Below are 17079 nucleotides of genomic sequence, written 5' to 3'. Positions count from 1 at the left end.
GAACTGAAAGAAAACACAATGTTAAAGCAGCCAAACGAGGAAGCACACTCATTTATTGTCAAACCAGGACCTAGAGCCAATAAGGTACGTGATTTTTTTTAAACCAATGTTCAGCGCTTTCCTTTAAACTAGGAACTCAATTCATTAGAACATTCCCACTTTACACTCTTAAAGGAATTATTTTCAGTTCATCTATTTGCATGCAAATATTTACATAAATTCACCGGGATGGAGACAAAGATAAAAAACTGTAGTCTCGAGGAGAGATTTGAGATTTTGGAACAATGACGCAAAGATGGGCAATAAGAGATAAAATAGAGATTTTTTTTAAATTATGAAAAGAGTTTTGATAAAGTAGCTGGTGAAACATTTCCTTTTATTGGGGGCTCACTATTGAGGATCCATCAGTTTAAATCTAATCAGTGAGTGAATGAGGAAGCAGAGCAGAAGACATTTCCTGACAATACAGCAAATGGAATGCTTTGCCTCAGGGAGTGGTTGAAGCATTTTGTCCAGGAAAAATGGATAAGTATCCAAAGCAGAAGGAGGCATTTGGCCAAATGGAGAGCACAGGTAGTGGGATTAATTTTGCGTTTCTTTAACACTGACACAATGACTGAATGGTCTTAACTGCTGTAAAGCACTGTGGTTCTAATAGCAGCAAAGTAACAGAACTCAAAATGTGTTAAAGAGTAATTCACTTGTCAAATTTCTCAACAGGACAATGTTACTTTATATTACAGGTGTCAAAGGAAGGGATTATAGTTCTGAAGCAATACCCATTCTCACCAGCACTGCAGAGAATGTCAGTTGTAACCCAAGTGATTGGAAAAGAGAAACTGACAGTCTACCTTAAGGGAGCACCAGAGACCGTTATTCAGCTTTGTAAACCTGAAACAGGTTTGATTGGCTATCCTTGAAAACAAAAGCATTTACTGATATTATGATTAGCTTCTGAATGTGTGAAATTCATGATACATATTGATGTTGGGAGAAAGTCAACACTCTAAATAACTTGATGATATTTCACAGAAATAATTCTAACTGCCTCAGATACAATGAATTCCAGTGAAGTGCAGTAATAGTAATGAAATGCAACAGCTATTTGCACTCAGAATGATCCAATAAACAAAGGTACATGATGAGCTAATTTGTTTTTGATGGTGTTGGGTTGAGAGAGGGTGTAGAACTAATAGTATGACTTGATGTGATGGAGAGGGTTGGACAGCTCCGCAGGAAGGGCAGGGTTGTTGGCTTACTTGATCAGCCCCTTCAAGCAGATGGAATAGGCATAATGGACAAAATGGCTTTGTTCTGTGCTGCATCATTCTTTCAGCCTATCCCTGTTCTTCTTTAACTTATGTCATATGAGCTACAATGTTCATTGTGACACATTTTGCTTAATGGATAAGACCTCAATTTAACTTTTCACCCCAAAATCAACATGCCCAACAGCGCCATATGCCCTCATTATGTTCTGCAATGTCAGTGTAATTTATATGCTAACATTAAAGTTTATTTATTAGTCACAAGTAGGTGTACATTAACACCACAATGAAGTTATTGTGAAATTCCCCTAGTCGCCACAGTCTGGCACCAGTTCATGTCAATGCATCTAACCAGCACGTGGGAGAATGTGGGAGGAAATGGGAGGAAACCCACACAGACACAGGGAGAACGTGCAAACTCCACACAGACAGTGACCCAAGCCAGGAATCGAACACGGGGTCCCTGACGCTGTGAGGCAGCAGTACTAACCACTGTGCAACCATGCTGCCCCATTCTGGAGTGGATCTCAGATCCACAACTTGCTCGTCTAGAGGTTAGAGTGCCATCAACTGATCAAAGATCAGGTAAAAAGCACTATTACAGGATGACAAATTTTTTTTTTCTCAATTGCTTTATGGCTGCACTATTGGGTTTTGTAGTACCTCTGCTACCGGAGTAAGGAAAACCCTAATGTAAGAAAAGGGCACATGAGGTGCTTTTGCCCACTCCCAGTGCGACACGGTGCTCTTTGTCAGGAAGGACACCAGCAGAGGTATACAAACGTGTGTGAGAAGCACCAGGAGCATTGGATCTTAACATTTAAAACAGTTTCCACTGATACTTTGTATATTTTGAAAATTGGACCAGTGTACACATGCCAATCATAGTAAGCTAAACCTGTGTTCATTTGCATGAGAAACTTACTCTTTGTTCTTTGAAAGAAGAGGCATGCAATGTGCAGCTGAAGTGCTTTTGTCTTTACTAATACTGCAGCAGTATTTGTGGATACATTGTGGTTTAATCTTGGATGTTGTTTGGTAAGTCTGTGCATCCAATTAGGGAGGGCAGAGGGATTCATTCATCAATATAAACCAGCCCGAGTTATCCAGTCTCACACGCCCCGCTGCCACTGCCAACGAGAACCAAGAATTTGGCACTCAGCCAAATCTCCGTTCACTGCAGCAGGACTGGGAAATCCCAGCTGTGGCAAGGTTGGAGAATTCTGGCACAAGTCTGCAAAAGAATGTAGTTGCAGGACCTCTAGGAAGCTCTTCAAAGAGGGAGGGGAAGCCTGAACTGTGACAGGGTTTCAACCTTAATAATGTGAGGAGATTGGCATATCACAATGTGTAGGAAGGAAAAGTTCACATTACATGCAACTTGTAGTTTATGCCAGATATAGGATTCGGGGAACTTAGAGTCCTGAAGGGGCATAAACTAGGAGTGTATTGTTATCTTCAATGTTCTTGGTGATAGCTATCCTAACACCGCCAAACCCATGCTACGGAGCAGGCGTCTCCAAACTACAGCTTGCAGGCCACATCCGGCCTGCAGCGGGCTGCATCCAATCGGAGTTTGGAGACCGCTGCTGTAGAGAACCATTTCCTCGATTGGGCCTCAGGCAATGAAGGTAAACTTGTCTGTTGCAAGTTCTGTTCTGTATCTGTCTATTGTGTGCTACAATGTCCTGCAAGAAAAAGGGAAGAATACCAATGGGTGTGTTGCAACTTGTTTGGGTACTGTGCCTGTGAGAGTTGAATAGCTGGAGGGATTGGAGGTTGAGTGAGGCTGAAGTGGAGTATCTGAATATCGGGCCTGAGCCCTGACTGCCAGGGACTGCTCATGAATGAGTGATGGGGTTCTGGTGCATGGAGCAGCAGGAAATATTGGTGATTTGGTGGCTGATATATGTCATGTCAAAATGCATTCACTAATCCTGACCATGCCTCTGCAGTGAGGTCACTGGCACCGTTGCCAGGTCCTCAACAGCAAATTCCTTGCATTGACCTTCCTGGCCAACTGTAGCCATTCCCTTTGGAGGACATTCCTAGATGGTTTCCTGCAGAAACACAGCTTCTATTTTCCTTTCCATCTCCATGTTTAAGGCTTTCAGTGGCATATCCTTGAACCTGTGGTTCTGTCCTGGCATTCCATTTGTTTTGTTTCAATTGTGGACTCTTGTAGTACTGGCAACCAGCAACAACTTCATCTCAATGAGGACAACTCCCCTTTAAGAGTGGGGGGGGGGGCAGAGGTGAGCTGGAACACATTCTCATCTTGGTCTGCACAATAAGATCAGGGAAGTGAATAGACGGGATGCTGCCTATTTCAATAGGGTTAAGCATGGGAATTGAAATCCACATCCAAAATCAGATGCATTTAAACTTTAATCTCTTTCTATCTGTGTTTATCAAAGAATGTGTTGTAATAATGCTCAATTAATTTACAGCATAAATTCACATATCTTGCAGTTCCACGGAGTTTCTCAACTGAACTGCAGCGTTACACGAAGCAGGGTTTTCGAGTTATTGGATTTGCATTTAAGTCTCTTTGGAACAGCAGAGACATCACAGTAGCCAATTTAAAGAGGTGGGTCAGATCAGCATACTCCAGTCATTAAAGATGGGAATTAGGTACGTTGGTCTTGCCAATTTATAATTGGAACAGAATACAAACTCAAATGTATTGATTTAAACTCTCACTAGAACAATTCAATGAATGTTAACAGTTGCTTATCTGCAATCTGTTCCAATGTTGCAGCATTCACACTGTTGGAGGATTACACAACTGACACATCACAAGTAAAATGTTGAAACTGGTGAATAGATTTTAAAAATTTGAGCTAAACATCAGGAGGCACAATTACTTTTCTAACATGTTTTTTTGTTTTTCAATAAGCTTCTCAATTTTTATATATTCTTTATAAAAAGTGTAGTGTTCAGACCTGTGCTAAACACAAAATATTTACTCATACAAATGTGACTATCAAGCGTTTTAGGAATCAGATTAGCGTTCACTCTTACATAAGGGATGAAATTCTTATTTTAAAACAAAAATCACCAACAAAGTGGTGGGCCTGTTGTTTAGCAAAACGCAGAGCTTAATTTTCCTGCCTTTTTTTCCCCTGGGAGGTTCCCATTTCCTGTGTTCCTCAAGTAGCTGGGGATGGTTGGATTGTTGCCTTATTTATTTTGTGCAGGATATACAGCGGTCCCTCAGAGGAATAGAGATGGGTGTAAGTGAGACAGGAGGCGACCTCACATCTCCCGTTTCCATAGGTGTCCAGCACTAGACAGAGGAAGAGTCAACTTATTGCTCCCTAACTTCTCAGAATGTGAGGCTGACACAGAAATTATAAATACACATATTTATATGGAAATTGAATCCAAATATCAACTGTTATAAGTTAATTCTTCAAGCACGTTAGATATATTGCTCTAATTTGGTTTCTCCAAGCCAACTGTGTTCTGTTTAAAATTTGTGGGATTGTTCAGTAAGCCATTTTGTACTTCTGTATGTGTGTAACACATCCCTATTGTTCTATATGATCTGCTCAGAAAGAGAAGTGATCCTTTCTTTCATTCATGGCTTTGATTGTGTGGCTTTATTTTTTTTTAATTGAAGAGATGGTTGGGCTCCAATCCAATTGAGAATGGAACCTGTCCTAACATTTCTTCATTTGCAATTATATCTTTCCAGTTTGAAAAGGAAGCCAGCAAATTTGAGAACTGCTCCAAGAGTTTGGCTTAAAACTAAGATACCTTTTATATGCACGTTGGGAGGATCTCATAATTCCAGTCTAAGATAAGACTGCTCATGTTTCTCTTCACGCAAATATTTTTTGAAAATAATTGAAAAATACCAACCCCTACCTCAAGTACAACTCCTCACACTCCACTTCCTGTAAGGATTCCATCCCATTCTCCCAGTTTCTCCACCTCTATTGCATCTGTTCCAATGATGCAAACTTCAAATATAGCGTTTCTGACATGTCTGCCATTTTCCTCAACCGAGGATTTTCCCCCTGACTGTGGCTGGCAGGCCACACAATTTCCCACACCTCTGCCCTCAACTCTCCTCTCTCTCTCTCTCAGAACCATGACAGGGTCTGTCTTGGCCATACTTTCCACCCTACCAGCATTGCCATCCATAGGATCACCTTCTGCCATTTCTGCCAACTCCAGTGTGATATTACCACAAAATAAATCTGCCCCTCACTCCCCTGTCAGCATTCCACTGGGACAGCTCCTCTGTGACACCCTGGTCCACAGTTCCATCACTCCCAATCTTCATTCTCTTCCCATGACCTCGTGGAAGGTGCAACACCTCCCCTTTTACCTCTTGCTTCCTCACGGTCCAAGGCCCCAATATTTCTTTCAGGCGAAGAAGCATTTCACTTGCATCTCCTTTAACTTGGTCTGCTGTGCTCACTTTTCCCAATGCAGCCTCCTCTACAGTGAGGAGACTAAACAAAAACTGGATGCCCGCTTTGCAGAATGCCTTTGGTCAGTCCGCAAGCCATGACCCTGTCCTTCCTGTCACTTGCCATTTCAATTCACTGCCTTGTTCTCATGTCCATCCTTGGCCTGCTGCAATGTTCAGTAAAGACCAATGCAAGCTGGAGCAACAATGCCTCATCTTCTGATTCAGCACATCACAGCCTTCTGGACTTGAGTTGAACAACTTTAGACTATGAACTCTCCCCTCCATTTTGACCCCTGTTCTGTTTTTTGTTTTCTTTGTTTGTCTCAATGAAACCCCTTCCCCCACAGGACCATCTGTCATTCGTTCTTTAGTTTTCCTTTCACTGAACACTGATCCTTGTTCTCTTATCTTACCTTCATGTCACTATCAGCATCACCTTTAGTCCTTTCGCTACCATTAACACTCCTTCTGTCTTGTGTCTACTGCATTTATGTAGCCCCCACTTATCCATGACCTTCTACTCTGTTCCACCTTCTCCACCCCCATCTCAAATTTATAACTGTAAAATCCATCATCACTCTTCTGCTCTGAAGAAGAATCATCTGGACTCAAAACATTGACTCTATTTCTTTCTCCACAGATGCTGCCAGACCTGCAGTGTTTATTCAGGATTTTCTGTTTTTATTTCCAGAATCCGTAGTATTTCACTTTTATTTATCCTGTTAAAACCTAGTTTTTAGTTTAGTTTACATAAATGAGGGAACTGCATTTTATGGATCTGGTTATGCATGGGGAGAGATATGTGATTTTTTTTTTCCCTTTTTCTCATTTCTCAGATGACTAAAGCAAAATATATTTTTGAAGAGTATTTTAACCCCTCAAGTGATGTGACCCTGAAGAACAGGCATGAAACAAGCTTTCTTGTAGGGTTAAAACAAAAGGATAAATCTTTATTTCTTACAACACCTGAAACATTTATACCTCACACATATTAGATACATACACAAGGAGAGTTGATTTCTAATGATGTAAATTGCACTTAAATTACATAAAGGGTAACAAAAAATCACTACTGTTTAGACCTCAAGATAGTTGAAACGGTGCAAACCTGAAGGGTTTGCTCTTGATATAATGAAGATTGCAGGTTTCTGGAGATGAATTCACACTTGTCCACCCCAAACAACCGCAAGTTTTGGCTTTGCAGTTGAAGCCCATTAGCAAACTACACTCTGACAAGTAAAATTAATGAGTCAATTCTCTGCCTAAGGTGACTTTTGAGTCAGGGTCCTCCCTTACACTGGGGCAAGGGATGGTTTCCCTCAAGTCTTTGTATGCCAGACTGTCCTGGCTTGTCCTTGTGGATTGATAAGGCACTTGCAGATAGTTCTCATCTCAAACCAGTTTCTGTTATATGACAACAGCATCAATGTCTTCCATTGTCCAAACAATCAGTTGACGATTAAACAGCTTGCCACACAATGAAGGGTGTCTGCCAGCTCATCAACATTTCAGCTATAATTAGCCCCTGAAATAGTATTATTTCAAGTCCATCTCCATAGGGTCAGCAAGTGTAACAGCCAATGCCATTTTAAATTTCTTCCCTTGAAATGGTGAAGGAAAGTCAATCAGTATATGAGAAGGAAATCTGCATTTGAAGTAACTATTTCCAGAGATACGTTCAGATATGTCTGTCTCCGTGCAGAAGCAACAAAATAAGTCACCTGACTCTCTGGAGTCCACTTTCTGAAGGTACGGTGTCTATATTCAACATTGCTTTGAAAAGTGAAATGTCTATACCCAATAATCTTTATAGACATATCATGCCACTGCAACAATATACAATACCTCAACCCTATCTTTACTGAACTATTAGTGGATATTTGAATAAAGTACAACTTTTGAATATACACCATGTGCATTATGAGCATAAAAATTGTATTAATTGCTTTATTTTTTTTCTTGCTTTTTTATACTAGAGAAGATGTGGAGTCTGACCTAGTATTTCTTGGGTTACTGATTCTGGAGAACAAATTGAAACCACAGACAATTCCTGTAATATCTGAGTTGTCTAATGCCAGGATTCGAACAGTTATGATCACAGGTGCTTGGAAAATTTACTATAGCTTATTCAATTTATTGTAAATATGTTTATAGATTACCTAATAGCTGAGTTAGGATAGCCAGCCATACAAATCAGAAAAAGACCCAAATTCAGTCCATATGGGACCAGCCAATCCCAAACATAATTAACCTGAGATCAAGGGAAAAAATTGGCTGAAGTTCCCATTCCTAATTATGGTCTCATGAGTGGTGTGGAGGGCAGGTAAGATCAAATTTGGGTTCCATGGCCCAGTCGATTGCTGACTCTCACAGAGAAACAGCTCAGTTTTCTCTCCTGATCTTATAACACTCTTTATAAAAATCAAGGGTGTTTCATGTCATCATGCCAGGGGGCAGGACTTTAAAAAGCTGGCAAAACCCAGCTGCACTGAGATTGGGGCACCATCATTGAAGGGTGCCCCGATCAGAACAGGAGTAAATCTTTCCCCCCAGCCCACCACAAAGGTCTCAGGGGCTCCATTCCCAATCAGAGTTGGCACTTCCCGATCACCTCTCTGATAATAAGATCCTTTCCCCTGATTATTGGCTCTTTCCCCCTTCTTTTCCCCTGGTCAGTGGCCCTTCCCCCTTTTCCCGATCCTTAGACTCTTCCACCCCCATTCTCCCTGATCATTGGTCCCTTCCTCTCCCCACACTGCGATCATCAGCCCTTTCCCACCACACCCTACTCACATTTGGAGCAAGCACTCTCCCCTGGTGGCCATCGCCGGCATCCACTGCCCCTCCATCTACTCCCAGCCCACAACCAAATCTCAATGAAAATCCCCCTCCCCACCCAATCTCCCATGAGGCTTCCATTGGGACCTGCCCCTTGGCACAGGTTAGCACTGCCAGATTGACATGGGCATGGTGCCAACCTGGCAGTGCCAACCTGTGCCAGGGGCATTGCCAATCCACTGCCTGGCCATGTCCCTCTCCTCTGGGAACTATATTCACATTTACGCATCTCCAGGCTACCCCCACAATAGGTTAGTGCCTAGGTGAACCTACTGTAAATGGCGCCCACTGAATATCCAGTGAGATATCCTGGAGAGAGTGCCTGCTAATGACCTGATAATGTTTTAAAATGAGCTTTCTGTGGTCCCATGGCATGTTTCACGCCACTCCACTGGCAAGGGGTTGGGAAAATCGGAACTTGGAAACTCACTAGTGTGAATCACGCTTTCTGTATTTTGAATGTGCGCCACCATTCCCACAGATGGAGGGTACAGGCTCAAAACCTCCTCCTTAGTGTATTCCTTAAAATGAAGTCTCATCATGTTCTCCAAGTTTTGTAAGGATACAATTCATAACTTATTAGAAAAAGCTTTATTTTGGCTTGGTCTAATTTCCACAATAATACAGCGGGAAGAAGTTTTTAAAAATATACACCTCTAGTGAATAGTTTGATGAACTATTCAGAGCGTGCAATTATGCAGTGGTAGGATGATTTACAGTTACGTTTTCTCATTTAGCGGTGAGACTGTTACAAACTGTTTTTAAATTGCAGCCACTTTCCACAGGTGATAACTTGCAGACTGCTGTTACAGTGGCAAGAAATGCTGGAATGATTCCATTAACACACAGAATCATTTTAATAGAAGCCTCAAAACCAAAGGAATCTGGTCCAGCTGTCATCAGCTGGACATTAATGGAAAAAGACAAGAACGGTGGTCAGATTTGTCCTGATGTAAGTATTGAATGAATATTAGGTGCTAGTTTTCACCACAATATTGTAGTTAATGAATATCCTACAATAGTTAGCTGCCAGCGAATCATCTGAGGAACATTACACATTTTGTGAACAATACCTAACAATATACCAATAGAACAAAGAGTTTCAATTTCTGACTCATTAGTCAGTCAGCTATTTTAAATCATTATAAGTTGTGTATTCATGTGGCCGGTACATTGTGCCACTGATGGTGTATGGAGCAATGTAACAAGCATTATGATATTATGAGGATATTTTAGTACATAAATTACTTTGCTTTCAATTCATAATATTGTATCAGTTATTTGTTCAAATGTTATTCATAGGTTACAAAAGCTTTAATTTGATTGCTACTAATGCCATTTGAACAACTTTATACTGTAATACACAGCAAGTATATTATTGGAATATTTTTTGTGGTTCTATGATTTTATCTAATAGTATTAAACACAAAATATGATATTTATGTGTTCAAGGAAACTAAAATTCCTATAGATGAGTTTGGGAAGAAAAACTTCCATTTTGCTATGACTGGAAAATCCTATGATATTTTGTTACAACACTTCTATCATTTACTGCCAAAGGTAAGTCATTTAATAAAAAGAATATCTATATGATCGTATTATACCTATTTTTCTTAAATGATGTCCTTGTGCATGTATAACAATACCATTAAGCACCACTCAGAGTAAACATTCTCAATTAAATTTTCATTTCAGTTGCTTATAAGTGCTACAGTTTTTGCCAGAATGTCACCAAACCAGAAGGGAAGCCTGATAGAGGAATTTCAAAAGTTAGAGTAAGTTTTATAAATGCATATTTATGACTAAAATAAAGACATGCTAAGTCCAGCAAAAAATGGTCTTCAGTGAACCCCATTTGCTTTTAACATTAATTTACCGCGATTTCAATTGCATGGTTTTCAATTGATTTGCTGTAAGCAATTGCCAACTCTGAAATCAAATTATTTCATTTATAGAGCAATAAAGTTGCAAGGTAGCAACTTTAATCTATGGATAAAAGTTTAGCAAATACTTTACAGTAGATTTTTTTTTGTTCTTTATCACCAATTAAATGTATTGACTTGTCTCTGGCAGCAATCTGGCCAGAAATCTAAAATCAGAGCTAAAATAATTTATTTTCATTCATAGGTCTTATGCAAATAGGTTTCCCTTAAGAATTCCACAAATCTTCTGCATTACTTTATAGCAATAATTTTTGTGTTCCTTTTCTTTCGAACTGTGTTGTCAAAAATAGATTGAAAAAAGATCTGCAGATCACAAGATGGAGTTGGATCCAAAAGACCATTAATTACATGTGCACTCATCCATCCAGAACAAACCTACTGTCTATCTTTATAGCATTGAGCTGCTTCTTAAATGCTTCCAGAAATGCTTCCTCCATTCCAGTTCCTGGAAGTACCAAAGCGTAGACTTACTGCTCAACTTTCTATAAACGAGAACTTCAAAACATTGCACTTGCCCCTTTTGCAGTAATCTGAGTAGGTGTTTGTTCTAAATGCTATTTTGGTGCAGAAGTGATAGCTTTAGGTCTATAAGCATAATTCATCTTAACTCTCTGAAGCAATGCAATAAATTAACTTTCAGCACCTTCAAAAGACACATGTAGAATTTTGAAAGTGATTTTTACATGTAGTTTAATAATTTAGTTAAAGTAACTATGTACATTCTTGAAGAACAGTATCTAGAAAAAATACTATCCTTCTCTCAATGATTGGACATTTCTGAGAAATGGCTATTTTTTTTAATTTTCCAGTTATTATGTGGGAATGTGTGGAGATGGTGCAAATGACTGTGGGGTAAGTATTGTTAGAATTCTAATCAGCAGAATCCAGTTCATTTCCATTCATGAAAGATGATTTTTTTTATTTTAGACCACATAAAATAGAATCTCTGTAAAATATCAGTGTCTGTACCAACATTAATCCTGAGCCAATGCACTGTAATTAATACCTAATATTGGTTAATAAATTAAATGCATGAATAATGTATTAAACTTGAAGGCTGGTTCAACATGAATTATGTGCTACTTATAGGATAGAAATAATTTAGTTTTGATGATTTAGTGTAGCTATAAAGTGAAGAAACTTGAGTAATGTTTGATCCTAGCCTTTCAATCTTGCAAAAAAAATGGTATGCACTGATACGAATGAATGGTCTTGCACAAGTCATGTCATTCAAATCGTGAATTGTTTTGGTGGAATTTAAATGTTTATCTATGATGCACATCGCAGACTTTGTGTGGTAGAGAAATTCTACAAGATTTTAAGAAAGTGAAATCGTTCACAGCTACTACCTGTAACATAAATTAGCTTTCCCGAATTTCATATATTTTCATCATCCAGCTCCCAGTCCTATAAATTAATTGAAATTGTAGTAATTCACTCTCAAACCCCTATGAATGTCTTTCAGTAAAATACAATTAGTGCTGATTTAAAATGGCAATCTAGAGTGAGGAATTTAAAGGAAACAGAGCAATACTCAAATGAACATGTGCAGAAATCAAGGTTCCTCTTTTGAATACTCTAAAGGTGTGCATGGTGAGACCTTGAGCCGTATCTGAATCTTGTGAGATGAACAGAATAATAGGTAGGTGCACAGCTGAGGTCATCTTCACTGACTGCCTTGCTTTATTTGTTAGAGCTTTAATGGAATGAGTTGGAAATGTCATCAGTTTAGTTACCATTTAGTTTACAACAGTCTTAGTGATGTGAGCCAGTTTGCAATCAATCTGAGGTGTCTATCACGCTGCATCAAATTAAAATAGATTTGTAACCTTTCCATACATCAATAGAAAATAAATCGTGGTATTTTCAGTGTGAGGTCTTCATTCCAATCTGAAACTTACTTTTCCCTCACATTCATGCATACTTTACTGCTGAAGGTGACTGAAGAGCAGTCAAGAGTGGCAATTCTTGGTAAATGTGCTTTCTGTTGCTTGAGGTGATAAATACATATTGTAACCTTCCAACTTCAGGATGAACATGGGACTTTTCCATCTGAATAATCTAAAGGTCTACTGAGACTTTGCAGCTGGCTTCTAGTTTTATTGACATTAGGACACGACAGATTTTCCAGATAACAATGCCATTCAGTCCTGTCTGGGGAACATAATTCCATTCTAAGGATGATCAGATCCTAGTTCTGGGAGAGTGTGGGGTGTCCTTAGTCCATCCAATTTGTCTTCCCACCTTCCATGGCCTCCTGGAATTAATGACATTCTTCTGAATAGCTGTGACACACAGTACCCTCAGCGTCCCCAACAGTCCAGCCAGCCTTTAGGGTGCTGCCTACTCTCCTTTTCATCCAGCCCCCACCACACTCCCCCCTGCCTGCTCAGAGACCTAATCGGCAGATGCGTTACACACTGGGCAGGCCTTAATTGGCCACACAGTGTAATATTATGTTCAATAAGATTCCCTCTCATGCAGTGGAACTTAGAAGAATACAGGCCCAGTTGACTCAATCTCTCCTCACATGACAATCTTGCCAAGCTAGAAATCAATCTGGTGAACCTTCGCTGCATTCCCTTTGTGGCAAATATATCTTTTCTTAGATAAGGAGGCTAAAACTGCACATAAAACTCCAGGTGCAGTCTTACCAATGCCCTGTACAGCTGCAGTAAGACATTCTTGCTCCTGCACTCTCAGTCTGTAGTAATGAAGGCCAACACACCATTTGCCTTCTTAACTGCTTCTGTACACCTGCATGCTTGCTTTTAGTACTTGGTGTACACGACATACATGTACGTCAACATTTTCCAATCTATCACCATTGAAATAATATTGACATTCTGTTTCTCTGTCCAAAGTGGATAACTTCAAATTACATAAGAACATAAGAACATAAGAAATAGGAGCAGGAGTAGGCCATCTAGCCCTTCGAGTCTGCCCTGCCATTCAATAAGATCATGGCTGATCTGGAGTGGATCAGTCCCACTTGCCCACTTTCTCCCCATAACCCTTAATTCCCTTGTCTATCAGAAACCTATCTACCCATGACTTAAATATATTCAGCGAGGTAGCCTCCACCACCTCAATGGGCAGAGAATTCCAGAGACTCACCACTCTTTGAGTGAAGAAGTTCCTCCTCAACTCCGATCTAAACTGCCCCCCTCCTCCCACCTATTTTGAGGATGTGTCCTCCAGTTCTGCTATCCTTTCTAAGCAGGAAGAATTTAAATTTATTCACGTTACACTGTACTTGCTATGCTGTGTATTTGCCACTCATTCAACTCATCCAAATCACTTTGAAGCCTCATAACATCCTCCTCACCTCTCATATTCCCGCCAAGTTTTGTGTCACCAGCAAACTTTATGGCCGGAATCTTATCACTGTTCACACTGGTGGGAATTTGGATGGCCACCAAATTCTCCGACCTTGCTGCAGCGGGAACGTGGCATGAACAGCAGGTAAGATTGCGGCTGAAAATACTACATATGGTTCCCTCATCCAAATCATTGAAATGCATTGTGAATAGTTGGGGTCCAAGCAATGATAACTTTGCGGTACCCCACTAGTTACCACCTGCCATTCTGAAAAAGACATATTTATTCCTACTCTGTTTCTTGTCTGCTAACCAATTCTCAATCTATGCCAATATATTATCCCAATTCCATGTGCTTTAGTTTTGCCAACCAACTTCTTACATGGGACTTTATTGAAAGTTTTCTGAAAATCCAAATACACCACATCCACCCTATCTATTCTGCTAATTACATATTCAAAAATTCCAGTAGGTTTCTCAAACATGATTTCCCTTTCATAAATCCATGTCAACTTTATCTAAACCTATTCATATATCCCTAGCCACTACAGCTACCACTGCTGAGTCCTCAGCACAATTGCTCTTGGTAGATTTGCCATCAATTAATCTCATTCAGCAATTGTTGTACTGATTGACTGACCATGTGATTTTCTACTTGCACGTTTACAGTGAAAAGCATTGAGGAAAGTTGACTTTAGCAAGCAGTTTGGATGAGAAATTCAACATAATTTTGCCCATTTTTTTTGGTGAAAAATGAAAGTCAGGAGAACAAATTTGACGTCAGGATCCCAAGGCCCTCATTTTTCCTACGTCTCAAGAGCCTACCTGCAGTTGACTCAGCCACAGGGCTGGCTGGTGTTTGGCAGGCCCCAACTAGCAATGGACACTGGCCACCTTATTTCCATCTGAAACTAGCCTGTTTAATTCAACTGAGGCTCGATACTGTATTTCCATCAGACATTAGGTTGGCCGGTACCAGCATTCAAAGCAGTTACGTTGTTGACTTGCTGCCTGTTTTGATCACAAGTTCAATTTCTCAGCACTATATTTGCAGTTCACTGCAAAAATAATCTCAGTGAGAATCAGGAATAGTACAATTTCCACAGGTCTAATCCAGGCAGGGTTGAAAACACGAAAATAGACATAGAACATAGAACATAGAACATAGACAGATCAGTAACAGTTGAAATATTTTTATTTCTAGGCTTTGAAGACTGCTCATGCAGGGATCTCACTGTCTGAACAAGAGGCTTCTGTAGCTTCACCATTTACCTCAAAAATTCCTAATATTGACTGTGTTCCACAACTTATCAAGTAAGTCCATCAATATCTATTCAAACTCTGCACAGATTGTAAGAAATCATTATTATTTTTATTCTGTGATCCCACTTTAAAAAATTGCAGGGCAAAATAAGCATTTAGGAATCCAGTTCTTGATGTATCAGCACAACAGAAATTAATTTATATAGGAAACAATATACATGACAGGACATCACAAAGAATGAACATTGACCAAGTTATTTGACAAATAACAGCACATTCAAAAATTAATATTTAAGAGTACAAGATTGTGGATTATATAACATAGCAAGATGTGGAACTAGCCACAGTGCTTCTTTCCATGAAGTTTCTTGAAATATTGCATAAAAAGGCAGCATGGTGCAACAGTGGTTAGCACTGCTGCCTCACAGCCCCAGGGACCTGTGTTTGATTCCCGGCTTGGGTCACTATCTGTGTGGAGTTTCTCCTCGTGTCTGCTTGGGTTTCCTCCGGGTGCTCTGGATTCCTCCCACAGTCCAAAGTCAGGTTAGGTGGACTGGCCATGCTAAATTGCCCTTTAGTGTCAGGGGACTAGCTAGGGTAAATGCATGGGATTATGGGGATAAGGCCCGTGTGGGATTGTGGTTTTTGTAGATTCAGTGGGCTGAATGGCCTCCTTCTGCACTGTAGGATTTTATGATGCTAAGAAATCAGAAATATGCTTTATTTTCAGTTCTTAGATGGTGAGGAGTGGATCTGCATTTCAGATTGCAATCATCCCAACTGGAATATCTGGAAGCATGGGCATGAGTTCCATTTCAGTCTTCATAAATTGATCAGTCATTGAGCCAATGTTAGTCACACTTAAAATGCAACAGATTTAAAAAAAAGTCACAAGTGTGCTGGCTTTAATCATGTTTGTGATTTCTGTAGCCTTAATGTCTAGCTTCAAACATAGCCAAGTAGTTTGCATGACCTTTTTTTACCATTAAGCACTGGCTCCAAGTGTGAGATAATTGAATCTGTATCCTGCCCAACATTTGCAGACAATGGTGATGTAGTCATTGTACCTAAATCTGCCAACAAACTGCGGGTTTTTACACAGTGTAACTGAAGAACCAAACATAGAGGGGCATCCTCTACAGGGGACCTGTGACCAAGAGTGAACAGGCCAAGCAATGGCATGTCTCCTTAGACAATCAGATTGAAGGGTCCTTGCTGAGACATGTAGTGGATTTAGTTGACTAGCATCTCCAAATGGACAACGGACTTCATGAATAACCTGTGTCTGTTGATTGAAACACAGGCAGAGAGCCAACAGTCTTGTTGTTGTTTTCTCTCACCCAATCCTCATGTTCATGAATCACACACATCAGCAAGGGCCTAAAATCATAATGTTATCACACTATTTAAAGATAACTTGCACCTCTAAAAGCGCAGGTGAATTGCAACTGGATGAGCTAGCTGTGCTGACCAGTCATGCGAGAAGCATATCTGTCCTAGAGAACAGGGCTGCAATTTTTGTTTGCCAAGTTCTATCCAGGGATACATGGAGGGCCTGCCAAACAAATTGTCAAAAGACTGTGCAAGCGACCTAAGACCCAGGCGTGCCTCAAGAATGTGTATAGAATGGCAGATGGAAGGGTCGAAGGTGGGTAGGGTGGCAGATGGATGAAGTGGGTCAGGTGGTTGGAGCTAGTCAGGTCAGGTCAGGGGGTAAATGGAGTGTTGAGAAGTTTATCGTGGTGTGATTGGGAGTTATGGTCAGAGGAGGATAGTTGTATAATTGTGAATGAGTTAGACTCAAACCTTTATGGCAAACATTGCCTGGCTAATTATTCAGGTAAATAAATCAGAACTGTCTGAAGTCATTGACTCTACATAGGTTTAGAGGCCTTTTTGGGGAATTGGCCATCAGAAATTCAAATTTCCCTAGCAATTCCCATGAAGTCAGTGTGTTGGGAATTCTGAGGCATCTTGTCACACATTTTCTGGGGTTCGTATGGTCTCCCATGATCTAGAAA

General features: G+C 40.2%; 1 protein-coding gene across 8 annotated transcripts in view; it reads left to right on the top strand.

Moving 5' to 3' along the window:
• LOC145340996 (putative cation-transporting ATPase 13A4) overlaps positions 1-17079 on the top strand; it is an 85333-nt gene that overhangs the window by 45183 nt on the left and 23071 nt on the right. For all 8 annotated transcript variants that reach the window (XM_080185645.1, XM_080185646.1, XM_080185644.1 and 5 more), the window contains 9 exons: positions 1-84; positions 744-900; positions 3741-3858; positions 7671-7795; positions 9318-9484; positions 9985-10092; positions 10228-10307; positions 11285-11327; positions 15000-15109. In XM_080185645.1, the coding sequence (XP_080041771.1) occupies positions 1-84; positions 744-900; positions 3741-3858; positions 7671-7795; positions 9318-9484; positions 9985-10092; positions 10228-10307; positions 11285-11327; positions 15000-15109 (992 nt within the window). The remainder of the gene's footprint in view (positions 85-743; positions 901-3740; positions 3859-7670; positions 7796-9317; positions 9485-9984; positions 10093-10227; positions 10308-11284; positions 11328-14999; positions 15110-17079) is intronic.

This window comes from Carcharhinus amblyrhynchos, chromosome 3, assembly GCF_965287045.1.
Source record: "Carcharhinus amblyrhynchos chromosome 3, sCarAmb.v2.hapA, whole genome shotgun sequence".
Taxonomy (NCBI): Eukaryota; Metazoa; Chordata; class Chondrichthyes; order Carcharhiniformes; family Carcharhinidae; genus Carcharhinus; species Carcharhinus amblyrhynchos.
Note: the sequence above shows the minus strand (reverse complement) of the source record. Positions and strands in the feature narration are given on the sequence as shown.